Source organism: Nomascus leucogenys, unplaced genomic scaffold, assembly GCF_006542625.1.
Source record: "Nomascus leucogenys isolate Asia unplaced genomic scaffold, Asia_NLE_v1 Super-Scaffold_285, whole genome shotgun sequence".
In the NCBI taxonomy this organism is placed as follows: Eukaryota; Metazoa; Chordata; class Mammalia; order Primates; family Hylobatidae; genus Nomascus; species Nomascus leucogenys.
Window position 1 is genome coordinate 3957640 of NW_022095770.1, and position 24620 is coordinate 3982259.

Below are 24620 nucleotides of genomic sequence, written 5' to 3' on the forward strand. Positions count from 1 at the left end.
TCTCTACAAAAAAAGTAAAAAATTAGCCAGGCTTGGTGGCATGTGCCTGTTATCCTAGCTACTCGGGAGGCTGAGGTGCGAGGATTGCTTGGGCCCAGGAGGTCAAGGTTGCAGTAAGCTGTGATTATGCCACTGCACTCAAGCCCGTGTGACAGAGTGAAACTCTGTCTCAAAACAAGACAAAACAAAAAAAGATCCTTCTGCTAGCTTCTTTCTTTTGATAATTTTAGGTGGGATTTTTTTTTTTTTTACTTTAAAAAAACCAGCTAGAAATTATTTATTATCCTTTGGTGTAGGTAATTGAACTTGGTCAGCATCTGTATGTACATTATCAAGTAAAACATTTTTTCCCACTGTGTTTTATATGGGTAGTATTATCTTCACAGATTGCTCAAGCATTTTGTGTGTTTATTCTAAAGAACTGCCTTTGTGTTCGTGTGTGTATATACATGTAGTCAGTTATTTGTATGCTAAAATCAAGAGCGACTATTTTATCATACTGGCCGGGTGCAATAGTTCACACCTGTAATCCTAGCAATTTGGGAGGCCAATTGCTTGAGCCCAAGAGTTCGAGACCAGCCTGGGCAACATGGTGAAATCCCGTTTCTACAAAAAATTAAAAAGTAGCCAGGTATGGTGGCAGGCGTCTGTAGTCCTAGCTACTCAGGAGCCTGACATGGGAGGATCACCTGACCCCAGGAAGTCGAGGCTGGGGTGAGCAGTGATTATGCCACCGCTCTCCAGCCTGGCTGACAGAGTGAGACCTTGTCTCAAAATAAATAAAGGTCAACTACTTTATCATACAATAAAATTTGTCTTTCTCTCTTTTCTTTTTAGGATATTTTCTTTTCTAGATGTTGTTACCCTGTGCCGCTGTGCTCAGGTCTCCAGGGTAAGTATTGTTGGCATAGTTACAGGGGGTCCCCTTCTTCACACTGATGATAACAGCCTCTTTCATAGGTCATCCATTTATTTTAGGTGTTACTTGGATGTTTTCATGTTTTAAAGGAGATTATTTCACCAATGACATACCCAAACCCATGTAAATTTATGATGGGATTCTACTATATATACTGTCTCTGACTTTTTGTATCTCTTATTTGTGTAATATGAACAGGAAATGTTTTTGATGAAAAAGCAATAAACTGCATATTAAAAGTTTAGACTTAACTCAAAATTGTGATGAAATCTTGTTTTATTATGTTTTCCTAGTTCATTTTTTTTTTTTACACAAGGACAATTTTAATCTTGCATTTTCCTATAGTAACATCCATTGCTGGCTATGGATTGAAACTGCATTTCCTAAGAACTGTGAACATGAAGAAACTTTACATGAAGTCACATGTTGATGCAGGCACACAGACATCTTCCAGCACCAAGAGAATACATACGTAACACATAACAGATAGTCTCAATGGATAAATTTGCTTCACCAGTAATTCTATTTAGTAAGATTCACAGTTAATGCAGAATCAGAGCTTGCAGTGAGCCAAGATAGTGCCACTGCACTCTACCTGGGCGACAGAGTGAGAGACTGTCTCAAAAAAAAAAAAAAAAAAATAGTTTCAGAGAAATGATAGTATCTTTTCTAAGTCCCAAATCACTATATCACAGTTGTAAGTCCTACCACGTGATAGGATATAGATAGCAAAGAAGTACTGAACTAAGGCTGGGCCTGGTGGCTCACATCTATAATCCCTTTACTTTAGGAGGCCAAGATGAGAGGATTGCTTGAGGCCAGGAGTTCAAGACTAACCTGGGCAACATAGGGAGCCCTATCTCTACAGAAAATTTAAAAAATTAGGGCTGGGTGCAGTGGCTCACGCCTGTAATCCCAGCACTTTGGGAGGCCGAGATGGGCAGATCACGAGGTTGGGAGATCGAGACCATCCTGGCTAACACAGTGAAACCCCATCTCTACTAAAAATAGAAAAAATTAGCCAGGCATGGAGGTGGGCACCTGTAGTCCCAGCTACTCGGGAGGCTGAGGCAGGAGAATGGCGTGAACCCGGGAGACGGAGCTTGCAGTGAGCCAAGATTGCACCACTGCACTCCAGCCTGGGTGACAGAACGGGACTCCCTCTCAAAAAAAAAAAAAAAAGCCAGATGTGGTGGTACATGCCTGTGGTTCCAGCTACTTGGGAGGCTGAGGTGAGAGGATTGCTTGAGTTGGGGAGGTCAAGGCTGCAAGTGACCCATGATTGAGCCACTGCACTCCATCCCAGGTGACAGAGTGACACCCTGTCTCAAGAAATACATGTATTTCTCTCTGTATATATTCTATATATAGAAAAAGAGAGTGAGAATAGAGCAATATTCAGAGTACTGTCCCCTTTGATGTTTGGTTTTACCTTCATATTTTTCCAGATAGAAGGATATTTTTTTAAGGATCATATTTTTAAGCATAGAAGAAAGACTTGCTTTTCATAAACTGAATTTTTGTCTCATTTTGGGATTAGAAACTAGAATTTTCCAGTTAGAAAACACCTTCTGGCTATGATACTTATCACAACCTGCCCTTTCCTTAACTTCTCTAATTTAAATGTGCATGGGCAGGAGGGAGGGAGGGAGGGTTAGTCTTGTTTTTTGTTTTTTGCTAAGGTCTTGCTGTGTCACCCAGGCTGGAGTACAATGGTGAGATCATGGCTCACTGCAGCCCTTACCTCCCAGACTCACCTCCCACCTCAGCCTCCCGAGTAGCTGGGACTACAGGTGTGTGCCACCACGCCTGACTAATTTTTTAAATTTTTTCCCTCCTAGATGAAGTTTCGCTCTGTCTCCCAGGCTGGAGAGCAGTGGCACAATCTTGGCTTACTGCAACCTCCGCCTCCCGGGTTCAAGTGATTCTCCTGCCTCAGCTTCCTGAGTAGCTGAGATTACAGGCACATGCCACCACATCCGGCTAATTTTTGTATTTTTAGTAGTGACGGGGTTTCGCCATGTTGGCCAGGCTGGTCTCGAACTCTTGACCTCAGGGGATCCACCCACCTCTGCCTCCCAAAGTGCTGGGATTACAGAAGTGAGCCACCACGCCCGACCAACTTTTTAAATTTTTTTATAGGGATCAGGTCTTGCTATATTGCCCAGGCTGGTGTGGAACTCCTGGGCTCAAGTGATCCTTCCACCTTGGCCTCGAAAAGTGATGGGATTATAAATGAGTCACCATGCCTGGCCTAAGATCTTTTGTAGCTGCTAGTTTCTAGTACCCACTCATTTATGAGATTATCTAATTGGAGAATACAGTATGGGTCAAGAGTAAGACACATCATTTGGGAGTAAGTGGGTAGGGCCTGATAAATTTTTGGATCCATTTTAGTCATTAGTTGGTTGAATTGTGAACTTGAATATTGCTGCCTTTTCCCCTTAATTTTAGCTTCTGCTCATTCTGTCTCTTTTTCTTTAAAATAGGCCTGGAATGTTCTGGCTCTGGATGGCAGTAACTGGCAGCGAATTGACCTATTTGATTTCCAGAGGGATATCGAGGTATAATTATGTGGTGTGTGGCCCCAGTTTTCATGTTAGTAATTACGGCATGGAACAGATTAGCCCTAGCCATATTAATCTCATTTTCCTTAGAGAGAGGAACTATTATTTTCAGTGCATCTGAACTTTACAGGAACCCCCAAAGTTCCCAAGAGTTTCTGCAGTTTTTGAGAATGAGCCAGATTATTTCACTGAAATAATACAATTACTTAGTATTAATAGGACTAAATAGGACTCTGTTCTTGAAATAGGACTAAAAGTTTGTTTTTGCAGTGGAAACACTGAATCTATGTTTGTTTATTTTAGTGAAGACATTTTATATTTGTTTACTGAAGAATAAATAGAGTTATAACTTGTTGGGATGGCGTTTGTATATATTTTTTTGAGACATGTGTTTTGGTTCTTGAGGAGCCAATTTCTTGTGGAGAACGAAGGTTGAATAAGGCCAAAGCCATTTATTGAATTGTTTTTTGCTAGAGAGAGAGGTTTTTTCCTCCTCTCACTTTTCCCCCCATGTTTTATCTCCTAGTATAGCCTATTATCTATAAAATGGAGAATGGCTTACACTTAAATTATTTTAAACTGAATTTGAACTCTAGTTCTTATCCTTCTCATCAGGAAGGTAGAAATAATAGCTTCTTAAGGATTAAATGAGGTTTTTTGAGGGCATGTGGGATGGCTTACGCCTGTAATCCCAACACTTTGGGAGGCCAAGGTGGGCGGATCACCTGAGGTCAGGATTTCGAAACCAACCAAAGTGCTTTTAAAATAATATCCACTAGCATTATATGGGATTTTGTTTTTCACAATTCTATACCCTTCATGGATGTAAATATTTAAAGCAACACCACCCACAGAATTATTCAGCAAGCTTTTGTTTTTGTTTGTTTTTGAGACAGAGTCTCATTTTGTCACCCAGGCTGGAATACAGTCGTGTGGTCTCAGCTCACTGCAACCTCTGCCTCCTGGGTTCAAGCAATTCTTGTGCCTCAGCCTCCCGAGTAGCTGGGACTACAGGCGTGAGCCACCGTGCCTGGCTAATTTTTGTAGTTTTAGTAGAGATTGGGTTTCACCATGTTGGCCAAGCTTGTATCGAACTCCTGACCTCAAATGATCGCCCACCTCAGCCTCCCAAAGTGCTGGGATTATAGGCGGAATCCACTGCCCTGGCCAGCTTTTGTTTTTGTTGTTGTTGTTTTGAGACGGAGTCTCGCATTGTCGCCCAGGCTGGAGAGCAGTGGAGCGAGACCTGGGCTCACTACAAGCACCGTCTCCCAGGTTCACGCCATTCTCCTGCCTCAGCCTCCCGAGTAGCTGGGACTACAGGCACCTGCCACCACGCCCGGCTAATTTTTTGTATTTTTAGTAGAGATGGGGTTTCACCGCGTTAGCCAGGATGGTGTTGATCTGACCTCGTGATCCACCCGCCTCGGCCTCCCAAAGTGCTGGGATTACAGGCGTGAGCCACCGTGCGCGGCCCCTGGCCAGCTTTTGTTAAATGTTCATTGAGTCTCTACTATAAGCAGAGTACTATAATAAACATTTTGGAAAAGATACAAAAAAAAAATGTAGTTGCTGTCCTTCAGTAGCTGCAGCTTAACCCAGCTAGGCAGTATATATGCATATAATGCCAAAGAGAACTATAGAACATTATTTTCTCAAGTACAGAATATATTTTACAAGTTAAACAAAATAAGAATATGAGGTTTAGGCATGATTCAAATGATAGGGGTTAATCAGGAAAGCTTTCTCAGGGTAAGTTACAATTTTCCTACTAAATTAGGTCATAATAGAAGCATTTTCTCTTTGTTTATAAATCGTTAAAACCGAGGATGTGTTCTTTTCTAAAGGAATGAGGTGGGTTATCTTTTTGTTTGCCTGTCTCATTTTACAGGGCCGAGTAGTGGAGAATATTTCAAAACGATGTGGGGGCTTTTTACGAAAGTTAAGTCTTCGTGGATGTCTTGGAGTGGGAGACAATGCATTAAGGTAAAAACATAACTATTGATTAATCTTCTTGATGGAAGTGAAGAGCAGCACCATCTCACCCAGAAAAGGCTAAAATCATTTTAAAATTCCTAAGTTATTAAAAATGCAACCACACATACATTGCTTATAATCTGAAAATATCCAGTAATAAGAAATGTAGTTTTAACAATAAACAAGAACAAGTACTGCCTGAAAAAAACCCAGATTCCCCATCATAAGTGGTTCTTTTGGAGCTTTGAATAAGTTTTTTTTAATTAATTTTTTTTATTTTATGTTTTGAGACAAGGTCTCGCACTATCACCCAGGCTGGAGTGCCCTGGCATAATCATGGCTCACTGTAGTCTTGAACTCCTGGACTCAAGCAATCCTGCCCCTCCTGAGTAGCTGTGACTAAAGACATGTACCACCATGCCTGGCTAAGTTTTAAAATTTTTTTGTAGAGTCAGGGTCTCATTTTGTTGTCCAGGCTGGTCTCGAACTCTTGCACTCAAGTAGTCCTCTTGCCTCAGCCTCCCAAAGTGCTGGAATTACAGGCATGAGCCACCGCACCCAGCCTAGTTCTTTTTTAGGGTTATGGTTAACCCTAACCTGGGCAGTGACCCCAGGACTTTGGGAGGCTAGGTGGGAGGATTACTTGAGGCCAGGAGTACAAGACCAATCTAGGCAGCATGGCAAGGCTCCCATCTCTACAAAAAGCTTTTTTTAATTAGCCAGGTTAGGTGACATATGCCTGTAAACCCAGCTACTTGGGAGACTGAGGTAGGAGGATCACTTGAGCCTGGGAGGTTGAGGCTATAGTGAGCTGTGACTGTACCACTGTACTCCAGCCTGAGTGACAGAGGAAGACCCTGTCTCTAAAAACAAATAAATAAATAAATAAATAAGCAATCATTTATTTTTTTAATTTAAAATAATTTTTAAAGTTATGTTTGAAGAATTTATAATGGAAAATTCATTTAAGCCAGGTGTGATAGCCCAAGCCTGTAATCTCAGCACTTTGAGAGGCTGATGTGGGTGGATCACTTGAAGTCAGGCATTCAAGACCAGCCTGACCAACATGGTGAAACCCTGTCTCTACTAAAAATACAAAAACTTAGTCGGGCATGGTGGTGCGTGCCTGTAATCCCAGCTACTCAGGAGGCTGAGGCAGGAGAATCTCTTGAACCTGGGAGGTGGAGGCTGCAGTGAGCTGAGATCACACCACTATACTCCAGCCTGGGCAACAGAGAGAGAGATTCCATCTCAAAAGAAAAATCATGGCCAGGCTCAATGGCTCACACCTGTAATCCCAGCATTTAGGGAGGCTGAGGTAGAGGGAATATGAAGAGGTATATAAGGCAGAGTCTAGAAGGGTCCCAGGCACAGGAGCTTCTGTCCCGTGGAGTTGGGGTGTACTACCTTCCTGGCACGTGGTTACATTCACCAACCCAGAAGCGCTCTGATCCCTATCATTTAGGGGTTTGAAGACCAAATATTATATTAGGTTGGTGCAAAAGTAATCACGGTTTTTGCCATTAACAGTAATGGCAGTTACTGTTAATTAACAGTAATGGCAAAAACCGCGATTACTTTTCACTAACCTGTAACAAAAGATACTATCACTCAGGAAATTACAAAGATTTTAGGGACTGTATGCCAAGAACCGAGGATGAAGACCAAATACATGTTTTTCCTTTATATCACAGTATCACAGGTATCAACAATCAATATTACCAATAATAATATATTTTATTACTTTTTTAATGACTGGAATTTTGCCTATTTCATTCGAAACCTCTTTCTTTCCTACAAAGAACCTTTGCACAAAACTGCAGGAACATTGAAGTACTGAATCTAAATGGGTGTACAAAGACAACAGACGCGTAAGTATTTTATGTTTTAGGAGGATAAGTCATAGCCCCTTATGTCTGGCTGATACAACCTTTAAATTCAGGCCGTTAACTATATTTAGCAAATTTTATCTTGGTTTTGTAGAGGAAAGATATTTTTAATAGAGAAAGCAACATCAAAGTAGAAATGGAATAAGAAACTTGTTTTGGAATTCTATCTTTGATACAATTTAAGGTGAAACTTTTAATAATTGTAGTCAATGTATATACAGTAGGAATACTAATAATACATATTACTGGGATTATTTATGTTTCAAGATACTAGTAGCTACCAATTAAAAGCCACAGTAAACATAGTTCTATGAAAAGATTAAAATCTTAAACAGAGGACTAAACATCTTATGATAATCAGTCCTGAGAACAGTTATTAAATGAAAAGGATTCACTAAATGTGCTATGTCTGTGTTGGTCATGATCTGAAGGAAATTAAGCTTAATTCTTCATCCTCAAGAGGCTTACAGTCACAGAAATTAGGCCTAGAGGGTAGTTATTCATTAACTCTACTAATAAGTATTTCTATGTCTTTTTCTTTTTTTTTTTTTTTTTGAGATGAAGTCTCGCTCTGTTGCCCAGGCTGGACTGCAGTGGTGCAACCTTGGCTCACTGTAACCTCTGCCTCCCAGGTTCAAGCAGTTCTTCTGCCTCAGCCTCCCAAGTAGCTGGGACTACAGGCATGTGCCACCACGCCCGGCTTATTTTTTGTATTTTTAGTAGAGACAGGGTTTCACCTTGTTAGCCAGGATGGTCTCGATCTCCTGACCTCGTGATCCACCCACCTCGGCCTCCCAAAGTGCTGGGATTACAGGCGTGAGCCACCGCGCCTGGCCTCTACTAATAAGTATTCCTATAGATTGATTTGGAAACGTTTACTGTGAGAGATAAAATATACTAACCTCTTCCTCCACCATTACTTTATACCAGTGGAACTACATTTACTTTAGATAAATTATCTTTTAATTTTTGTTTCCTTTGAGTACTTAGTGTTATAAAGAATAAGAATTTGACCACTTGGTATCTAGAAAAGTGACATGTAATTAATACTTTTTTGTCAGAATCTATCTTATCCTCAAGATGCATTGGTGAAAACATAATATATATGTGCAAGGCTGCTACATTACTTGTAATAGCAAAAGATACGAAACTCCCCAATGTCTATTAGTAGAGAACTGGTTGAATAAAAGTAATGAGGAAAATCTCTATATAATATTCTGGATGATCTTCAGGACATGTTAAATGAAGAAAAGCAAACTGCAGAGGAGTTTGTATAACACACCTTTTGTAGGGCCAGAAGACTTAATACGTATATATGTATCCATATTTACATATTTTCAAAAAGAACGGAAATGCCAATCAAAAATAAAATAAGTAAAAATAGTTACTTATATGGGGAAGTGAGAAAACACAAGGGACAGGGATAAAAGGGAGAACTCTGAATTATGTTTTATCATTTAATAGCCATGTAAATATTTTACATAATTCAAACAAAAATTAAGTCAAAAAGAAATGAAAGCAATCCCTACAAATTAAAAACACATGAACCAGCCCAGTGCGGTGACTCAGGCCTATAATCCCCGTACATTGGGAGGCTGAGGTGGGTGGATAACTTGAGGTCAGGGGTTCAAGCCAGCCTGACCAATATGGTGAAACCCCATCTCTACTAAAAATGCAAAGATTAGTCAGGCATGGTGGCACATCCCAGCTACTCAGGAGGCTGAGGCATGAGAGTTGCTTGAACCCAGGAGGTGGAGGTTGCAGTGAGCTGAGATCACACTACTGTATTCCAGCCTGGAAGAAAGAGCAAGACTCTGACTCAAAGAAGAAACCCCTTAAACCCAAGTTGGAGTTATAGTCACACAGAGAGAAATTACTTCTGCTGACTTTTTTTAAATATGAAAATTTGAAAAGTATGCAGAAGTAGACAAAAAAGTGTAATGAGCCCATCACCCAGCTTTGACTGTTATCAGTTTACGGCCAGTCTTGTTTCATCAATAACCCCACCCACTTATCCCCTCTTATTTTATCTTATTTTCAAAAAAAAGTCGTAGACATCATATTATTTAATCTGTATTTCAGTATGTACTCTTTAACAATAAAGTCTCTCATATAAGTGCATTAACTTTTTTTGTTTCTTTTGAGATGATGTCTTGCCCAGTTGCCCAGGTTGGAGTGCAGTGGCACAATCTCAGCCCAGCTTCCTGAGTACCTGGGATTACAGGGGCGTGCCACCATGTCTGACTAATTTTTGTATTTTTAGTAGAGACAGGGTTTCACTGTGTTGGCCAGGCTGGACAGGAACTGCTGACCTCAGGTGATTTGCCCACCTCGGCCTCCCAAAGTGCTGGGATTACAGGCGTAAGCCACCATGCCTGGCCGTAAGTGCATTAACTTTATCACTCTTCTAAAATATCAATATTTTAAATATCTTAAAATCATCAAATAACCAGTTGTCAATATTCAAATTTCCACATTTTAGTGAATTTAAAAGTACACTATTTTAAACACAGTATTAGCCTCAAAATATACAAATTTTTTAAATCAAAGAAGCAGCAGGGGACTGTGGCTCACTCCTGTAATCCCAGCATTTTGAGAGGCCAAGGTGGGTGGATTGCTTTAGCCCAACCTCGGCAACATGGCGAAACCCCACCTCTACAAAAAATACAAAAAATTAGCCAGGCGTGGTGGCATACTCCTGTAGTCCGAGCTACTTGGGAGTCTGAGGTGGGAGGATTGCTTGGGCTTGGGAGCCTGGGAACCAGAGGTTGTAGTGAGCTATGTGTCACTGCATTCCAGCCTGGGCAACAAAGCAAGACCCTGTCTCAAAAAATAATAAGCAGCCAGGTGTGGTGGCTCACACCTGTAATCCCAGCACACTGGGAGACTGAGGCAGGAGAACTACTTGAGACCAGGAGTTTGAGTCTAGCCTGGCCAACACAGTGAGACCCTGTCTTAAAAAAAAAATCCAAGTAGACTTCTGCTTCTCCCAGTGACAATAACTGCCCTCCTGCTGTAAACAACTAGAAAACTAAACAAAACCTAGAACACCAGTTCAGGATGTTGTACATGTGGCACAAGACTGAGAAACAAATGAATGAGCCATGTGATTATCCTCACTTTGTGACTGAGGCATTTTTCAGACAATGCCATAGAGGGAGGGGAAGCCCAAGCAGAGGACAGAGTTTTTGCTGATTTGAAAAGAAGGAGATCAGAATTCAAGGAGGCTAAAGTTGCTGGAATTTGTGGCTGATAAAGAGGGAACTACTAAAAAAAATAAATAAATAAAGGCTACAGAAATTTATGTAGATTTGGCTGAATAGTAAACTCTGCATGCACAGGATGAGACCCCACACAGGTTGGCAAAGAAGATCTAGTGAGGAAAAAAACAATTACTGGGAAACTATAAGCCGAAGAATTTCCAGGGCTTAATAAGGTTGGATGAAGTTCCACCCATCCAAAATGGAGAAAATTCATTGAACACCTGGGACATTCAATAAAGACTCCAGAAAGATTACACCTTGGTAGTAGGGCTAAAATAGACCTGCTCTATTAAATATTTTAAAGAATCAGGCCGGGCACGGTGGCTAATGCCTGCAATTTCAGCACTTTTGGGGAGGCTGAGGTGGGCAGATCACCTGAAGTCAGGAGTTCAAGACCAGCCTGGCCAACATGGCGAAACCCCATCTCTACTAAAAATACAAAAATTAGCCAGGCCTTAGTAGCATGTGTCTATAATCCCAGCTACTGGGAGGCTGAGGCAGAAGAATTGCTCAAATCCAGGATGCAGAGGTTGCAGTGAGCCAAGATCACGCCACTGCACTCCAGCCTGGGCGACAGAGCGAGACTCCATCTCAAAAAAAAAAAAAAAAAATCCAAAACAAACTTAACTGCCTGCCAAAACACAGCTCAGCACTCTTTAAAGGAAGACATCAAAACCTAGAAACCCAGCAATGTGGCATACAGAATATCGGTCACTCAATCAAAAATTTAAGACATGCTGGCCAGACGCAGTGGCTCACGCCTGTAATCCCAGCACTTTGGGAGGCCAAGGTGGGCGGATCACCTGAGGTCAGGAGTTTGAGACCAGCCTGGCCAACATGGTGAAACCCCGTCTCTACTAAAAATACAAAAATTAGCTGGGCGTGGTGGCGGGTGCCTGTAATCCCAGCTACTCAGGAGGCTGAGGCGGGAGAATTGCTTGAACCTGGGAGGTGGAGGTTGCAGTGAGCTGAGATCGCGCCACTGCACTCCAGCCCGGGTGACAGAGTGAGAGTCCATCTCAAAAAAAAAAAAAAAAAAGAAAAAGAAAAAGAAAAAGTTTTCATTACAGAATTGTAAAGTAAAACCACAATGCAATTCCACACCATACACACTAAAATAGCTGTATTCAGAAAGAGAGACGATGCCAAGTGTTGGCAAGGATTTGGAAAAACTGGGACCCTCATGAATTTCTGGCGGGAGTGTAAAATGGTACGGCCAATTTGGGAAACAGTTTGGCAGTTTTCTTCAAAGTCCAACATAACCTTGCCATAGTTTCTAGCAATTTCATTCCTAGGACTCTACCCAAAAGAAATGAAAACAAGCCTGGTGTGGTGGATCATGCTTGTAATCCCAGCACTCTGGAAGGCCAAGGCAAGAGGATCACTTGAGGCCAAAAGTTGGAGACTAGCCTGGGTATCATAGTTAGACCCTGTCTCTACAAAAAAATTTTTTTAATTAGGTGTGATCTGTAGTCCTTGCTTCTCAGGAGGCTGAAGTGGGAGATGGCTTGAGCCCAGGAGTTGGAGGTTACATTGAGTTATGATAGTGCCACTGCATTCCAGCCAGGGTGACAGAGTGAGACCCTGTCTGTAACAAAAAAAGAAGAAATGAAAACATTGGCCCACACAAAGACCTAGGAGACATATCAGCCAAAGAGAATGTGTGACTCTTGTTTGGATCCTAATTTGAACAAATCAACTTGTCAAAAACATTTATGATATAATTGGAGAAAAGTTAGCACATTTCAGTATCAGATGATATTAAGAAATTAAGTATTTACCTATTGGAAATAGATACCAAGGCCGGACACAGTGGCTCATGCCTGTAATTCCAGCACTTTGGGAGGCCGAGGTGGGCAGATCACAAGGTCAGGAGTTCAAGACCAGCCTGGCCAACATGGCGAAAACCCGTCTCTACTAAGAAGACAAAAATTAGCTGGGCATGGTGGCAGGCACCTGTAATCCCAGCTACTTGGGCGGCTGAGGCAGAATTGCTTGAACCTAGGAGGCGGAGGTTGCAGTGAGCCAAGATCGTGCCATTGCATTCCAGCCTGAGCAACAAGAACAAGACTCTGTCTCAAAAAAAAAAAAAAAAAAGAAAGAAAGAAAGAAATAGAGGCTGGGCGTGGTGGCTCACGCTTGTAATCCCAGCACTTTGGGAGGCCGAGGCGGGCAGATCACGAGGTCAGGAGATCGAGACCATCCTGGCTAACACGGTGAAACCCTGTCTCTACTAAAAATACAAAAAATTAGCCGGGCGTGGTGGCGGGCGCCTGTAGTCCCAGCTACTCGGAGAGGCTGAGGCAGGAGAATGGCGTGAACCCGGGAGGCGGAGCTTGCAGTGAGCCGAGATCGTGCCACTGCACTCCAGCCTGGGTGACAGAGCGAGACTCTGTCTCAAAAAAAAAAAAAAAAAAAAAAAAAAAAAAAAGAAAGAAATAGATACTGAAATATTTACAGGTAAAATGATATGTGTGGAATTGGCTTTAAAATCCTGGAATAAAAAAGGAGGGAAGAAGAGATGGCATTAAAAAAAAATTTTTTTTTTTTTTTTTAGACGGAGTTTCACTCTTGTTGCCCAGGCTGGAGTGCAATGGTGCAATCTTGGCTCGCTGCAACCTCTGCCTCCTGGGCTCAAGCCATTCTCCTGCCTCAGCCTTCCAAGTAGCTGGGATTACAGGCATGCGCCACCACGCTCAGCTAATTTTGTGTTTTTAGTAGAGACGGAGTTTCACAGTGTTGTTCCGGCTGGCCTAGAACTCCTGACCTCAGGTGATCCACCCACCTCAGCCTCCCAAGAAATAAAAATATTTAATAGTAGAATATTGATAAATGTTGGGCCAGGCACAGTGGCTCACACTTGTAATCCCAGCAGTTTGGGAGGCTGAGGCAGGCGGATCACTTGAGGCCCGGAGTTGGAGACCAGCCTGGCTAACACGGCAAAATCCCGTCTCTACAAAAAATATGAAAAATTAGCTAGGTGTGGTGGTGTGTGTCTGTGGTCCCAGCTACTTGGGAGGCTGAGGCATGAGAATTGCTTGAACCTGGAGATGGAGGTTGCAGTGGGCCTAGATTGCAACACTGCTCTCTAGCCTGGGCAACAGAGCAAGATTGTCTCAAAAAGAAAAACAGTATTGATAAATGTTGAAGTTTACTGATGGTACATGTGGGTTCTTTGTATTATTTACTCTTGTTTATATTTGAAGTTTTCCATGATCTGTTAAAAATTAAAATGAGAACTTGACCAGCAGAAAAAAGTCTTTAATACATAACTTACTTTTTTCAGCCCAATACCAGTCCATCGTCCATCCTTCGTATACCTTGCAAAAATCCAGTTCCTATGTTAATGTTATGCAAAAGGTTATCTTGAGTAGGGATTTAAGTGAAAAAACATGCAGAGCTTTTCTTCTTCATGTTTGACTACGTCTGGTAGATAGCTATTAGGTTCTGGTGTTTCTGGATTTGCAAAATGCATATAGATCTCTTCGAACTCACATTAAGTATCATGTTGTCAATTGCTGTTAACATTTTAAAATGTGAATCAAACACCATCTTCCCTCATGCAAATTCTCATATGTAGCACAGCCTTTTTTCTTTGTGAGTGGTATCTGTCTCTTCATCAATGTGAAGGGTCCTAGGATATATAACTGCTTTTTTAGGGGTATGAAAATTTTACAGTTCTTGTATATACACATATGTTTAATAAGAACAGTGTCTGATATACCAAGGATGTATACTTGTCTTGTTTATTCATTATTTTCTCCTTTTTCCATTTTTCAGTACATGTACTAGCCTTAGCAAGTTCTGTTCCAAACTCAGGCACCTTGACTTGGCTTCCTGTACATCAATAACAAACATGTCTCTAAAAGCTCTGAGGTAAATTTCTTATAATAAGCATGTCGAGTAATCAGAAAAAATACATACTTTAAAAAAAAATTGATATAAAGTTGGAATTGAAGGCAACTCTGTTTTATGGATATATTCTATAGGTCAGAATAGATAATTTGTTTTACCACTTGCCCAAATTACAATTATGGGACATACTAAAGTGAAATGACTAGAGGTAACTAGGATTTCTGAACAGGGTAGTACAGTTTATACATAAACAATTAGATTTTTATGAAGTCTTATTTTCAAAAAGAAAATAAGGCCAGGCGTGGAGGCTCACGCCTGTAATCCCAGCATTTTGGGCGGCTGAGGCAGGCAGATCACGAGGTCAAGAGATTAAGACCATCCTGGCCAACATGGTGAAACCCCGTCTCTACTAAAAATATAAAAATTAGTTGGGCGTGGTGGCTTGCGCCTGTAGTCCCAGCTACTCGGGAGGCAGAGGTTGCAGTAAGCCAAGATCGCACCATTGTACTCCAGTGGTGACAGAGTAAGACTCTGTCTCAAAAAAACAAAAAAGAAAGGGCATGTGTTATTATAGCTTAGTGCTTAAACCAGGTATCTGGAGCCAGATTATTAACCAGGTACTTTAAGCAAACATAACCTTTCTGAGCTTTTTCTTATCACCTCATAACATTTTATTAAGGTTTAACAAGATATTAGGCAACACCATATAAAGTTTTGCTAGTATTTGACAGTTTTCATGTTATAAGAATGACAGCTCCATGTGGCTCAACCTAATGTATATAAAGTGCTTTAAAAAGGGTCCCTGAGGCCAGGCATAGTGGCTCAACACCTGTAATCCCAGCACTTTGGGAGGCCAGGGTAAGAGGATCGTTTGAGCTCAGGAGTTCTAGACCAGCCTGCGCAACATAGGGAAACCCTGTCTCTACTTAAAAAATAAGAAAATTCGCCAGGCGTGGTGGCATACCCCTGTAGTCCCAGTTGCTCAGGGGGACTGAAGCGGGAAGATCACTTGAGCCCAGCAGGTTGAGGCTGCAGTGAGCTGTAATCGTGCCACTGCACTCCAGGCTGGGCAACAGAACGAGACTTCATCTCAAGAAAAAAGAAATACAAATTTAGTTAAGTAGAGTATAAATAATCTAAAATGTGGCTCCTTTTAGACCTTCTTTGTGAATACTGAACACATGTACCTAAGACGGTTTGCTGTGTCGGCTAATAAACTTGATAATATAACAACTTTTATCATTTATAAAATATTTTCACATAAATGATCTTATTTGTTTAAAAGCTTTGTGAAGTAGAGTGGATGGGCATTTTAGCTAAGAAAATCTAGAAAGTTGTTGACTGCCAGGTACTGTGATGCAACCATGAGATGTAACTGAGTAAGATATTGCTGCCCTTAAGTTGCTCACAGTCAACTGTTATTGTGGAATAAATACTATGATAGGAATGAGTATGTCAGTTTTGGGAAAACAGAGCTATGGGGCTAATGTTAGACTGAGAGAGGTTCAGACAGGCTTCCTAAAGTCACTTGCCTGAAGTTAAACTATAAATATTGGAGAATGAACTTGACCCGGGATATCATGGCTTTATCTTATGGGTCTTTTCGGCAGGCAGGAATATTTCAAACAATTTATGGAATGTTTTTCCGAAAAATATTATAGAAAACTTGGAATTCATCCATAATCAAAATATGAAGCTAAACTATTAAGAGTAGATGAAATCAACGATGAAACTAGTATTTTGAAGGCAGAGATCGGACATAAGATATCCTAAATTCAGCCTACAAAAGTGGTACTCTAGAAACATCTCAGATAAGGAAATACACAGGGCCTTTGTAATTTTTTAAAATAAAAGTTTAAAAGGCTTCATTACTACTTTGGTACTGTGAGTTGAATATCCCTATTTCAAAAATACAAAATGCAGCTGGGTGCTACTTGAGGGACTGAGGTGGGAGGATCACTTGAGCTGTGAAGGTCACAGCTGTAGTGAGCCCTGATGGCGCCACTACACTCCAGCCTGGGTGACAAAACGAGACCCTGTCTCAAAAAAAAAAAAAGTCTGAAATGCTTCAAAATCCCAAACTTTTTGAGTATCAATGTGACACTCAAAGGAACTGCTCATTGGGGGCACTTGAGATTTTCAGATATGGGATACTCAGCTATGTAAGTATAATGCAAATATTGCAAAATCTAAAATCTGAAACACTGCCGGTACCAAGCATTTAAGATAAGGGATACTCAACCAGTAATAGCATTGCTCGATGGAGAATCTGGTTTTGAATCTGAGCTCTTTATTAATTACTCTCTAATTTAGAATAAATCACTTAATTTCCATTTTTTGTCTAGAGAGCTTTGAGATATGTGATAAGTACAAAAGGAATATAAATCTGAAAAACATTATAATGCTTTGTGTTTGTTGGTTAAGCTGGATTTTAGATGATCCTGCTAATGGTATAGTCCCATGTGAATACCACATTGATAAATCAGCTTTTCTTCTAAATATACATTAGGTAAATATGTTTTTTCTTGTGGGAAAAAATGGGGATGTTTCCATTCCTTTACTAAATAGCCAGTAAATTGAGACGTTGGTGTTTTTGGAATTGGATTTAGTGATCTGTTTCTCTTATTTTGTTTTATCCTAAGTGAGGGATGTCCACTGTTGGAGCAGTTGAACATTTCCTGGTGTGACCAAGTAACCAAGGATGGCATTCAAGCACTAGTGAGGGGCTGTGGGGGTCTCAAGGCCTTATTCTTAAAAGGCTGCACGCAGGTAATACTCCATGTAAGGCTTGTGAAATTCGGAAGAATTGTGAATTAATCATGAGCTCTTTATAGACAGTCCCAAGATGTTTGTCTGCAGGGAAAGGTTAGTTGTGTGTATTATTGACAAAAGACAAATGCTTACCAAAAATTAAAGTGTTTTCCTTAGGATAAAAGAATGAGAAGAATTAACATCTGACCAAAAATAAACTTGAGGAGGAGGGAGACAAGGTGGAAAGATAAGATTATATTAAAGATACACCATGGTCAAGAAGAGTTTCATGCAGTTTAATTTGTGCTGAAAAGAAAATTTGGCATGTTGTCACTGCCTGATACTTTGAACTGGATAGGCAAAGAAGGCAGTCTCAGCAATTTCCACTTGTTTTTTAACCACCATTGTTTCTTAAATATGCCAAGTGTACAGCAACCTGCATTTTATAGTATTGATGTTTATTTCCTGCCAGTCACATTACAAATCCAACATATTTTGTCATTAAAAATTTTACTATCTCAGTGTTTTATAGTGAAAAAAAATTGATTAGTTAGCCTCTGGAAAGAAATGAGTGGATTTAAATTGTGGCTGACAAACTAAGGCTAGGCTCTACTTTATTTTATTAATGGTTACTAAAACCATAACTTGGATTCCATTAAAAATGCCCTGATTCTTTTATCATGATGAGAGGGGTTTCATTGTTTGAAAGAGAATTTCAGATGTATGACTGCCTTAAAACAACAGCTTGCGCTTCTGGTTATTTAAGGAATCCTGAAAAATATTGATTGGAATGTATCATTATAATCAGTTACTTACCATCTGTTCTCAGCACTGTAAGCATGGCACCTATCTTCCAGTGGGAGATGAACACTGGATTCCTTTCTTGGCTGTATTTCCTCAAAGTTTGTTTATAAAAAAACTTTATAAGGGGTGTGTAGAAGTTTGAAAATTAATTTAGTTTCATGGGCCCTCAGCAAAATGGTGTCAGGTATATTTAATTTATCAGAAGTAAAACCCATAAAAACTAGGCAGTGTTTACTTCATCTTTGTTCTTGATTTGATGATAATGTGAATTTGAATGTGGTCAAAGCTGATTTTAAAAATACTGAGAATCATAATATGAATTATACTGTTATGTGATCGTAGCGTATTTTCTGGTTCGTTGTTCCTTCGAAACATGGTTGGCTGTATTAGAATGTATGAATGAATGTGTACATTCTTAAATCTCTCTCCTTTGAGACAATGTCAGTAATCATTTTTTTCTTACTTTTTAATCTTTCTAGCTAGAAGATGAAGCTCTCAAATACATAGGTGCACACTGCCCTGAACTGGTGACTTTGAACTTGCAGACTTGCTTGGTAAACATCTTTTCTCACAACTCTTCTGTTTTAGTAATTCATTTCATTAAAATTTTTAAGAGCTATTTTATAGAGCTTCAGTCATCAAGACCAGTATTGTTTTTCTACCACAACCCTAGTGACAACACAGATGACTTTTGACATGCTTAACAATACTCATTCCTAGGGGCCTTGACATAGATAAGATAGGAGGTAGCTAGCTTATGCAGAATTCCAGATGAACTAACTGTAGCTCCACCCCTTTCTTATATACTTAAAAAAACTGTCTACTTTTAAAATGTAAATGATTCACAAGTTTAGTATTTAAAATTGCAATCAAGCTGGGCATGGTGCCTCATGCCTGTAATCCCAGCACTTGTGGGAGGCTGAAGCAGGCAGATTGCTTGAGTCCAGGAGTTTGAGACCAGCCTAGGCAACATGACAAAACCCCGTCTCTGCAAAAGGTGCAAAAATTAGCTGGGTTTGGTGGTGTGTGCCTGTAGTCCCAGCTACTTGGGAGGCTGAGGTGGGAAGATCAGTTGAGCTTGGGAGATTGAGGTGCAATGAGGTGAAATCATGCCACAGCACTCCAGCTCGGGCAACAGAGTGAGACCTTGTCTCAAAAAAATAAATAAGATGATGAGCAATATATACTCGTCAAATTATTTTCAAGTAGCATCTATATTTAGCATTTTGTCTTGTTTAAACTATTAACTTTTTTGTGTCTACCCCAAAACCCCTGAATTCTACTCAGATAATTTGCTGAAACTATTCAGGCACCTAGAATGTTAACAGTACATCTTTATTTTGTTATTTATTTATTTATTTATTTTGAGGCAAAGTCTTACTCTGTCACCCAGGCTCAAGTGCAGTGGTGAGATCTGCACTCACTGCAGCCAACCTCCACCTCCTAGGCTCAAGCGATTCTCCTGCCTCAGCCTCCTGCATATCTGGGATTACACGCCACACCCGGCTACATTTTTTTTTTTTTTTTTTTGAGACAGAGTCTCACTGTGTCACCCAGGCTAGAGTGCAGTGATGCGCTCGGCTCACTGCAACTCTGCTTCTGGGTTCAAGCAATTCTTCTACCTCCACCTCGTGAATATCTAGGATTGCAAGTGTGTGTCACCATGCCCGGCTAATTTTTTTTTTTGAGACGGAGTCTTGCACTGTTTCCCGGGCTGGAGTGCAGAGGTGCGATCTCAGCTCACTGCAACCGCTGCCTCCCAGGTTCAAGCGATTCTCCTTGCCTCAGCCGCCCAAGTAGCTGGGATTACAAGAGTCCGTCACCACACCTGGCTAATTTTTTTGTATTTTTAGTAGGGATAGGGTTTCACTATGTTGGCCAGGCTGGTAATTTTTGTATTTTTAGTAGAGACGGGGTTTTGCCATGTTGACCAGGCTGGTCTCAAACTCCTGACCTCAGGTGATCTGCCTGCCTCAGCCTCCCAAAGTGCTGGGATTACAGGCGTAAGCCACCGCCATGGCCTAATTTTTGGGACAAAGTCTTGCTCTGTTACCCAGGCTGGAATGCGGTGGTGTGATTTTTGCTCACCTTCACCTCCCGGGCTCAAGTGATTCTTCCACCTCAGCCTCCCTAGTAGTTGGGACTACAGACATGCGCCACCACGCTCAGCTAATTTTTGTATTTCTTTGTAGAGATGGGGTTTTGCCGTGTTGGCCAGGTTGGTCTCGAATTCCTGGGCTCAAGCAATCCACCTGGCTTAGCCTCCCAAATTTCTGGGAGTACAGGCGTGAGCCATGTGCCTGGCCAATAGTACACCTTTAGCTTTTTTCTCTTGCCTTAAAAATTACAAATGTATTTGCCTTGGAGTGAGAGTTGCTAATGGCAAAGAAAAAAGTGATGAGTTCCTTTTTTTTTTTTTTTTTTTTTTCTGAGGTGAAGTCTCACTCTGTCTCTCAGACTGGACTATTAATGGCATGATCATAACTCACAGCAACCTCCAACTACAGGGCTCAAACAATCCTCCCACCTCAGCCTTCTGAGTAGCTTGGACTACAGGTGTGTGCCACCACACCTGGCTAATTTTTTAATTTTTTTGTAGAGATAGGGTCTCCCTGTGTTGCCAGGCTGGTCTCAAACGTCTGGGCTCAAGCAATCTGCCTGTCTCAGCCTCGCAAAGTGCTGAGATTACAGGTGTGAGCTACCTGGGCTCTTCCTTACAATTCCGATTACTATAGTTGCTGACTATCAGAATTTGCCAAATTTCATTTTATTTATTTATTTATTTAGAGACAGAGTCTCGCTGTGTCGCCCAGGCTGGAGTGCAGTGATGCGATCTCAGCTCACTGTAACCTCCATCTCCCGGGTTCAAGCAATTCTCCTGCCCCACCTTCCCGAGTAGCTGGGATTACAGGGTGTGCCACCATGCCTGGCTAATTTTAGTAGAGATGGGGTTTTGCCATGTTGGCCAGGCTAGTCTAGAACTCCTGACCTCAAATGATCTGCCGGCTTTGGCCTCCCAAAGTGCTAGGATTACAGGCATGAGCCACTGCACCCGGCCATGATTTCATTTTTAAGACTGAAATGTGGCTGGGCACAGTGGCTCATGCCTTGTAATCCCAACACTTTGGGAGGCCGAGACGGCTGGACCGTTTGAGGTCAGGAGATCGAGACCAGCCTGGCCAACATGGTGAAACCCCATCTCCACTAAAAATAGAAAAATTAGCTGGGCGTAGTGGTGTGTGCACGTAATCCCAGGTATTTGGGAGGCTGAGGCAGGAGAATCGCTTGAACCCAGGAGGTGGAGGTTGCAGTAAGCTGAGGTCGCACCATTGTACTCCAGCCTGGGTGACATAGCCAGACTCCACCTCAAAAAAAAAAAAAAAAAAAAAAGACTGAAATGTTTACTTCTGGGAGATAACCACAATTACTGTAAACATGAAATCATCTTACAATGCCAAAGAAAAACTATTCCTGGAGAGCTTCGTGTGTATGTGTGCACACACGCGCATGTGCGTGCCTATAAGCCCAGCACTTTGGGAGGCCGAGGTGGGTGAATCACCTGAGATCAGCAGTTTGAGACCAACCTGGCCAATATGGTGAAACCCCATCTCTACTAAAAATACAAAAACCATCTAAGTGTGGTGGTGTGTGCCTGTAATGCCAGCTACTCAGGAGTCTGAGGCAGGAGACTCACTTGAACCTGGGAGGCAGATGTAGCGGTGAGCCAAGATCATGCCACTGCACTCCAGCCTGGGCAGCAGAGCAAGACTCTGTCTCAAAAAAAAACAAAAAACAAGTGTGTGTGTTTGTGTGTATGTGTAAGCACATATATATGCACATATATTTACACACTATATACATATACATTACATATACACACATGTAGATATAAATACGTACATACCATTTGCGGGTTTAGTTTGGTGTTTCTTCATCCTTCCAGCAGGCAGGAATCACGGTGAACGTAAAGAACCAATTCTATCTTATATGTATTTTATTGTTTTCTTTCGCCCAAATCTTAGTACAGGAGTCATTTCTTCCCTACAGGGTGATAAAATAATTCTCAGCATTCATGAGATTTCATGCTCATCCCAAAACTATTGAGGTGATTTAAGTACATTTTTGATGCTTTCATTTTCTTGACAGATTTGAAAAACATAAAAGTTTAGTAAATTTTACTTTTTTTTTTTTTTTTTTTTTTTTTGAGATGGAGTTTTGCTCTTGTTGCCCAGGCTGGAGTGCAATGGCATGATCTTGGCTCACTGCAACCTCTGCCTCCTGGGTTCAAGTGATTCTCCTGCCTCAGCCTCCCTAGTAGCTGGGATTACAGGCACGTGACACCATGTCTGGCTAATTTTATGTATCGTTAGTAGAAACGGCGTTTCACCATGTTAGGCTGGTCTCAAATTCCTGACCTCAAGTGATCTGCCCACCTCAGCCTCCCAAAGTGCTTGGATTACATGTGTGAGCCACTGCACCCGGTCTAATAACTTGTAAAAAATACAAAATTGTGTCTGAGTTCGATACAACTCTTTTATCTATAAATTAGGATGTTCTTTATATTATAAAACTAAAATATAGAAGTAAATGGATGCTGTGGCTGATACAAGATAGCAACTGTCACCCGCAGTTTAATTTTTTTCACTAACTTATCGGTGTCAATTTGAACTTTTAGATATATTTATACTACTAAAATACTTATATCCTTATCTTTTTTCTAGGTTTGAATATTTAATTGAGGCCAGGCATAGTGGCTCAAGCCTGTGATTCAAGTACTTTGGGAGGTTGAGGTGGGCAGATGACTTGAGGCCAGGAATTCGAGACCAGCCTGGCCAACATGGCGAAACCTCGTCTCTACTAAAAATAGAAAAAAAAATTGCTGGACATGGTGGCGTGCACTTGTAGTCCCAGCTACTCAGGAGGCTGAGGCACGAGAATTGCCTGAACCTGGGAAGTGGGGGTTGCAGTGAGCCAAGATTGTGCCACTGCACTCCAGCCTGGGTGATAGAGTGAGACTCTATTCCCAAATAAATAAATAAATAAATAAATAAATAAAATTATTTAATTGAACCTAAACTATGATGTACCCCATACTGATCCCAGCTCTATTAGAATTCCATTGTAGCTTTTAACAGAATTCTATTATAGCTTCTTCCCTTTGCACCAAAGGTGAACACAGATCCTCTTGCAGACTAAATCAGAAGGAACTGGAAGGAGAAACAACGTGTGTTCATTTTCTTTTAGGTCTGCTATCTGATGAATGTGTTAAGCATGTCTTGATTTCCTTTTTGGTGATTATTTTCACAGAGCTATCATTTTTTTCTTCTTTTGTTTTGCTAAGATACTAATATCTATGGATTTTGTTGCTCTTGTTTTTTTAGCAAATCACAGATGAAGGTCTCATTACTATATGCAGAGGGTGCCATAAGTTACAATCCCTTTGTGCCTCTGGCTGCTCCAACATCACAGATGCCATCCTGAATGCCCTAGGTCAGAACTGCCCACGGCTTAGGTAAACATTTCTTGTTTAGCTCAAAAAAAATCACAGAACAAAAGTTTCCTTCACCCATATTTCTTCCCTGGAACTTTGGAATTTTAAGGTAGACACTACAGACGCTTTGAAATTTTAAGGTAGTCCCTTTTAGATGCCCACGTACTTGCTTTTTGTACCTCATTTGATTTCATGTAATTGGTGTGAACCAAGGGGTAACAATCCCCAAATTCCACTACTTGCTATCCATACTAGAAAAAAAATCAACATTTTATTACTTGAGATAGAAAGGTATTTTCTCTTAATGCTTTTATATAATTCTTTTCTCAAAGTAGTTTTTAAAGGTCCACCCTGAGGTCATTTGTCATAGTAATGATACCAGGTACATAGCAGGGGATACTATATTTAAAAATAAAAGACACAGGAGTACCTCTTTTGTACTGATGGGCTTTTAAAACAGCCGTATTTCTCCCTGGCTTCTCAGTTTGAAGAATGCTGTTTTTTACTTTTTGTAGAGATGGGGTCAGGCTGTGTTGCTCAGGCTGGCCTCAAACTCTTGGCTTCTAGTGATTCTCCCGCCTCAGCTTCCCAAAATGTTGAGATTACAGGCGAAAGCCACTGTGGCCAGCCTGTTACTGCCTTTTGAGGCAGTGTTGCAGTGTTGCGTAGGCCTGCCTCAATCTCCTGGGCTCAAGTGATCATCTCACCTCAGCCTCAGGCGTAGCTAGGACTAAAGACATGTGCTACCACACCTGGCTACACTTTTTGTTCTCTAAAATAAACTTACATAGTACTTGTAAATTAGGTGTTGCTTTAGGTGCTTTACAAATACTAATTCAGGGTCGAGTGCTGTGGCGCACACTTGTAATCCCAGCATTTAGAGAGGCCGAGGCTAGAAGATCGCTTGAGCGCAGGAGTTTGAGACCAGCATGGGCAACATGGCGAAACTCTGTCTCTACAAAAAAATAAAAAAAGTAGCCAGGCATGGTGGTGTGTGCCTTGTAGTCCCAGCTACTCAGGAGGCTAAAGTGAGAGGATCACTTGAGCCCAGGAGGTCAAGGCTACAGTGAGCTAAGATCACACCGCTGCACTCTAGCCTGGACA

The 24620-nt window shown here is 41.1% G+C and overlaps 1 protein-coding gene across 2 annotated transcripts in view; it reads left to right on the top strand.

The window, feature by feature from the left end:
• The window catches only part of FBXL20 (F-box and leucine rich repeat protein 20), a 130386-nt gene that overhangs the window by 83906 nt on the left and 21860 nt on the right, over positions 1-24620 (top strand). For both annotated transcript variants that reach the window (XM_030808088.1, XM_030808089.1), the window contains exons 3-10: positions 838-892; positions 3409-3483; positions 5378-5472; positions 7266-7334; positions 14396-14491; positions 17113-17239; positions 18505-18579; positions 23407-23537. In XM_030808088.1, coding sequence (XP_030663948.1) covers positions 838-892; positions 3409-3483; positions 5378-5472; positions 7266-7334; positions 14396-14491; positions 17113-17239; positions 18505-18579; positions 23407-23537 — 723 coding nt within the window. The remainder of the gene's footprint in view (positions 1-837; positions 893-3408; positions 3484-5377; positions 5473-7265; positions 7335-14395; positions 14492-17112; positions 17240-18504; positions 18580-23406; positions 23538-24620) is intronic.